At 38.0% G+C, this 6,745-nt stretch overlaps 1 protein-coding gene across 1 annotated transcript in view; it reads right to left on the reverse strand.

Moving 5' to 3' along the window:
- The window catches only part of thsd7ba (thrombospondin, type I, domain containing 7Ba), a gene marked incomplete at both ends in the record, with an annotated part of 107,190 nt that extends 102,478 nt beyond the window's left edge, over positions 1–4,712 (reverse strand). The window contains one exon of the mRNA XM_079230869.1: positions 4,553–4,712. Within this exon, the coding sequence (XP_079086995.1) occupies positions 4,553–4,712 (160 nt within the window). The remainder of the gene's footprint in view (positions 1–4,552) is intronic.
- Between the last annotated feature and the right edge of the window lie 2,033 nt (positions 4,713–6,745).

A 6,745-nucleotide genomic window follows, 5' to 3' on the forward strand; every position in this document is an offset into this window, starting at 1 on the left:
ACACATTTTGTGTTTTCCACTACGGCCCTCAGTCATTCGATTAAAAAACAAACAAAATGAGGATAAATGAATAATGAATGATTGAATGTAAACATTGTTGTACTGTATCAACATCCGCCGAAAGGGTTGTAGCTATTCCAGCTTTAAGTTTATAGGCTCGAGGTGATTTCTAGCAATGAAGTCTCTACCACACCACTTTAAAATTTAAGATGTTGACTAAAGGCTAAAAGATGTCCTTGAGAATGTATTTATTCTAAACAATAATATGACGTGTTATTTGTCCACTGAGCTATTGAGGTCATTGAAGGGGGAATAACACTTTTAAGGTTTGCTGTGAGACTGTCAGCTATCATTATTTAATAAATCATCAAATTATTATCAACTATTTGAGAGTAAGAATCAGTCCAGATTTAGTGACTTAAGACTCAAGATTTTAGTGAGTTAAGTTATGGAAAAATGTTACAGATGAAATTACAGATGAAACTGATTTGTTCCAGGTGATTATTTGCTAAAACACAGCAGATGGTTAATGCCGGAGCAATGCTGCATGATGCTAACATGGAGTGGATTAGTCCATTCATCAGTGAACGAGAGGATGCCACTTGCAAGTTTACTGACTTCAGTTTTCTGGAAATATGGCTCTATAGTCAGCTGGCAGCCTATCTCCTGAAAATTATGTTCATATGCATTGAAACTGCTTTGTCAATTATGTTTTTTTTTATAGATATATATATCTTTATATATGTATTTATATTGTGTTGACAGTCCAAACAGAAATCCTACAAATGTTCAGACACAGTGAGGAAAAATGGCGTGATTGTAAATGTTTGGATATTTGAATTCAGCTCTGCATGAGTAATCAGATTACATCAGCACATGTGCACACATGTTCTGTTTCTGTTCAACATGTCAGCTGTCAGTTACAGCCGATAAGCTCTGTGAAGGGTCCCTGGCCACATGGGACCTAAGTGTATGATTTATTGTTCGTGTATTCTCTGTTGTTTCATTCAAAGTCTCACATTTCAAATGAACTCATCTGCATAACAATTACTCTGCTTATTCATGTACCCAAGAGGAAGGTGTTAGATCTGGGGATTGTTTTCCAGCACCCCTGTCAGGACAAGCTTTGACTTCTTTTGCAAAACAATTCAATCTTCCATGAGGTATTGTACTGACTGGGAAAGCTGACAGCGTAGTGCATTTGCCTTTGCTGCAAGAAGTTGCCAGAGGGTAACTAGATATTGTCCGCTTGCAACAGCTTATCTGGTGCTTACTGGCTAAAACAGGCATTTGACAAATGTGATTTTTTTTCTCCCTTTGTCACTGTTAAAGCGAAAAAGCCTTCTGTAAATTATTCAGTGCAATTTGGTTAAATGTGAAATCCTGGTAGACTGTATGCTAGCACTGTCTCTTTTGAGCTCATTTTTTTCAGCTCACTGCAGCAGTGATGTTTGATTTCAGCTTTGATGCTGCAACAGAGTGGTGCAATTGCAAATAAATACACTCAGACCCTGAAATGAAATGTAAATGTTGCCTGACTGTATCACTACACACATGAGTTCATTTTTCTTACAGCCACAAGACCCTGGTTAAGACCCGGTCCTAGAGCTTCAGCCTCATAAACTGCGAGAATAATCCAGCTGGAGCTGAGGGTGATCCCTCTCATTAAGGAAAACCTTCATTGATTTTCCAATCTTTTAAAAATCATTGCCCCTCAGCTGATTCGTACAGCTGGAAGTTCCCACATAATTTAAATGAGCAGGCAGCTTAATCACTCAATCCTCTTGAGAACACTGGCAGGATTTATCAAAAGGACATACACTATTTCATGTTTTACAGCCCAAAACAGAATAAATATGAATGAAAAAAGTACGGAAATGTTAAAATACATTGTCACAAAACAAATAGAATAGCATTCTTCCAATCTCAGCACTCACTGCAGTCAAACTGTGAACAACCTCTAATGTTTTGTTAAAATTATATTGGAATATCAATTTGTTGCCCCCCAGAGATAAAGACACCTCACTATGTGGTGGATTCTCTAGTCAAAGAAGGAAATAACAACTTTAACAAAGGAATTTCTTTTTTCTTTTTAGAGAGAAATGCTTTGATTCACAATACCGCCTCACCTGGGATGTATCTTAGACTACTTCAGCTATTTTCCTCTTTGTTAATCTAAGCTGTAAAGAACACAAACAATTTATGAGAGGTGAATTCCAGCAGTTTTAAGACTTTCTACATAAAACGTACATGCATTTCAAAGATGCCAAATGAAAACCTGAGAGAGAGGATTTTACTTTTTCAGTAGACTAAAGCTGACACAGGATGAGCACGCTGCCTTGCTGTTGTGTTTAAATGCTGATGCTTATGGAAGTCAAAATAAATCCAATTTTAACGCTCTGTTTTTTTGAGGATATCAGCATTCTGATGGACTGTATATGCCTGGAATTTCAAAAAGAAAATGTACACGGCAAAAGCTACAGTATGCAAACTTTCATTCGACTGCCATTATATTCTAAAATCTAATTTCCCAACACATCGATTAGTTTCATGTAATCTATAGCATTGCAGCAACACTAATGTTATGATAAAAAAACAGACATAGAGCAATGCAAATCATACTGCTGTACCAGCTGACAGTGTTGTGAGGGGATTTGCAAAGAGAACATCCAGTCCCTTTATCATATGTCATACCTCCTGAAGTGTTTGTCTCTGACACATTTTTATAGAAATGTATAGAACATGTAGTGCTACCTGTAATTGAGCTAAAAGCCTGGCACACTTATATGGTGGTTTTAACTCCTATCACCATGACGATTAGTGGTACATGTATACCCTGCTGTTAAGAAGGGCAAGCATGTTTGGTTTGTTCTTTAAAGAGTTCAATAACAGCCCCATTAGCCGCAGTATTTCAGTGCTCCATTCTGGTCTCCAAGACACTGATGAAGGTCAAGCTTAAATGGCTCCAGCTCTCTCTCTAAACCAGAGACTCCGAGCTTAGCCACAGCTCTGGGAACTGGCTCACACAAAAGATTTACCCCACAATGCTGTTGGCCTAGATAGACACAACTAACACACAATAGGGTGGCTGTGCATAATTTAGAGCACATATTTCCGACACTGACAAGTCCAAAATTAAAAGGGAGCTCGTCAGCCAAATGGAGTATTACATATATTACGTTTGTGGTGAAGATGGGAACATTAAATCAATATTTGCCAACGCAAACGTAATGCTCAGACTTGTGATATAAAGCCTGGAGCTCCTGCAGAGATGGTGAATGTGAGAACATGTAGCCTTGAGGAATCTCTGCTCATTTAAACCAAACTACACCAAATGCATGTTCCTTGTTCTGTAACACAACACGTTTTATTGTACAACCGACTGTTCTTCAACTGCTTCAAAGCACTGTGATACAAGCAGCATATTCTGAGGTGAGGCGCGTTAAGTTTGAGATTCCCTTTCTTGTTACAAAGTTTTCATTTTGAAGTCAACTGAAGCAACAACTCATAAGCCATCTTAGCCCTGCAAGGATGCTAAATCCTCACTCGTGTCCCGGTTACATCCCTTTTGATCATACGCTCTTTCAAGTGAAATTAATCAATGTCTTTATCGCTTGGGCAGTGTCATTACCCAACCACAGAGTGAGAAATGAAAGTGCTAATCGCACAGCAAGTGGGGCATTTTTGTGGGATAGCCAAGTTTTCCTCCTCAAGCTGCTTTGGCAACGCATTTACAATTGAATTTGTTCAGCGAGTGAAGGGTGAATTATGATTACCTCAGATTGTCTTCAAAAGGGAGTGACACATGACATCAGCTTTCACTAAAGAAATCCAAACAAGAATCTCTCACAAATACAATAAAATGTGTTGGGGATGCACATACTATAAAAGCAAATCTGGGGCCATATATATATATATATATATATATATATATATATATATATATGGCCCCAGACATACCTGGGGCCGCTAATCCACAGCAGAACATCCAGGACATGATTATTTACTGTGCACCAATGTCTTATTAATAACTGTCCCATGTAACCACAGCATACACATCATTATGGTAACAATTCAGCCCTGCATCACGGGGCTAGGGATAAATAGTCCAACAGAAAATGCAATGGCCGTTTGGCTTGATTATGTCAAATAGCAGCCGGAGGTTTATGCTCCCCAATGTGTTTCAGAAAAAGGAATATTACTTTACCTGCAGAACTGGGTGCACTGAAAACTAATTTAGTATTGTTGTCCAATAAAGATAAGTAGAAGTGACTGAAGGTCTGGCTCTGGTGTGTTTATACATATATACATGTATGTATTATCTATTTATGATATCATTGGCAAATGACCAACAGTTTAGTTGTAAAACTTAATTTGCTCCAGAGACTCAAGACCTGGATGACTGTATTTGAATAGTCAAAAAGTTGTGTTCATTGAAACATTTATAGCGAAGAAGAAGAAGAAGAAGAAGAAGAAGAAGAAGAAGAAGAAGAAGAAGAAGAAGAAGAAGAAGAAGAAGAAGAAGAAGAAGAAGAAAACATAGACATTTTACCTGCTTTCCAAGAGAAATGATGGTCCTTTGGAAACACAACATCGGACTGGACTGAAAAGGAAAAGAGAGACAAGAGGAGGAGGAGGCGGAGGTAGCTCCCAGCATGCCGCGTCCAGGCAAAGACCCCAAAGTCATCTTTTAGAGTCATAGTCCAGCCCATTGCTTCCTCTCTTACTCCTGTGGGAAGAACATGAAATTCATCAGTAGGTCACTCATAAAAATGGAGCGAGACATGGGCCAGAGAAACCAGCGCAGAGAATGTGTGTAAGCTTTTTAAAATGGGGAAAGTGAAGGAGGTGTCAGACATTCTGAGCTTTCTGTGTAGAAAATATCCCACTGAAACCTCCGGCCCAGAAATATGACTTTCAGTGTCACCTTCCAAAGTGCATAGCACTCTACTGCATATGAATCCTATGCTTTGACCAAAATCCCTTAGTAATTATTATTATTTTAATATCCTTGGTAGAGGACTCAAAGTATCCCACAATGCATGGTGAAAGGTACTGTATCACCGATGGTCACTCACCGAGCAATATATATACCATCATGCATTGCGCTGAAGGAAAAATGGCAGACAAAAGGAGACGGAGTAACCCATGAGTTGTGGCACAACAATAATATAATGTCGGCAGAGCAGCTTATCACAACACAAATGGCCACAACATACTTTATTTTTAATAATTTGGGAAAATGCGCTCTGACAGTGCATAGCTCTTTAAGTCCTTGAAATACTAGTTTACACTGCATCACTGCCGACCAGGGATAACATAAATTTACTCAGAACATTTTTCTGAGAGGCAATTCAATAAAATAGCTTAAAATATGTGTGTAAGACGAAATTGTATGTCAATATCTATTATGGATGGTCCACCAACTGACATTTATCTGGGATATTTCAACTGCGCAACAGCAATGATGTAATTAACCGCGCCGAGAAAATATAAAGTAGCGTCAGAAATATTTGTTTTTTTATTTTGACGATGAGCTCACTCGTCCTTTATATACTGTAGATCTCTCTGAATAGTGAATAAGAAGTAGTGAATAATTATGGATACAATCCCAAGTTTTTTCCCCTTTTTTAATGCAGCATACAATTGATACCATGAATGCTTCTCCTCCCACACAGACCAAAGATAATTAGTCAGAGAGCCTCGACAATCTCAGCCTCCCAAGGTAGAAGTGGACACATGTATTGAAGGAAGGGGATACTTTAAGCTTGAGTAATACGGGGTATTAGTACCTTTTTAATGCTGCTCATTTATTCCTATCGCCTGCTACTGTGATTCATGTCCTAGGAGTGTTAGGGATTAGTCCTGGATTCACTAGGCCTCTAATTGTGTTGTACGGAAGCCCTGAGAGGCAGCTGAGAAAAAGAAAAAAAATATCTGGTGATTCATTTTTAAGTCTAATCTAAGTAGTTTTCTCTTCTGTGTTCCTGGTTTCAGAACAGGTGGAAAACAAGGGTTTGCCAGAATAATCATGCAAATTCCTTTATTTTTCATCTGTGGTCACGAGTGCCAATAACAACAACAAAGTTTTGCCAGGATAACTTTTCTAAAATATTTTTTACTAAACACAAGGTATAGTGTGTTAGCAGGTTATGTAAATTAAATCTCACCTGGAGACATGAATGCTTTTAGTTCTGTTTACAACATGGCATTGTAGTGCACTTCTAAATAAAAAATCTACAAAAGCAAACACGAATCATTTATCCTGACAAAAAGAAGAAAAAGACAAAATATATTGGATTTGGAAAGATTATCCTGGCAAAACTTGTATTTATATCGTATGTGTTCTTAGGTTGTAAACACAGGTGGGGAAACAATTTAGATCCGACATAAAAATCAGATGAGCAATCATTTACCTTAATTTGATTATAAAGTGCAGCATGGCGTTATGAAAACGTGTTTTTATTTTAATTTTTCTTTTCATGTTGCAGATCACCACATCACTTTGGGTGTACAGTTCCCCTTGATAACTAAGTATCATAGAGTATCTGAAGGCAGATTAACCACAGAGAGGTAGACGGCATTGTGGATTTAAGATTATTTACACATGGCGTGTCTGTGAAAATGCTGGATGCTTGATTATTTCTTGCTTGATTTCATTCAGAAAAATTAGATTTTGACTGTTCTGCTTTAGCTGTGGCAAAAAAAGGTTTAATGAAAAAGAATTGCTGGGCGGAGATGGCTT

The sequence above is a fragment of the Taurulus bubalis genome (assembly GCF_910589615.1).
Source record: "Taurulus bubalis genome assembly, chromosome: 15".
Taxonomy (NCBI): Eukaryota; Metazoa; Chordata; class Actinopteri; order Perciformes; family Cottidae; genus Taurulus; species Taurulus bubalis.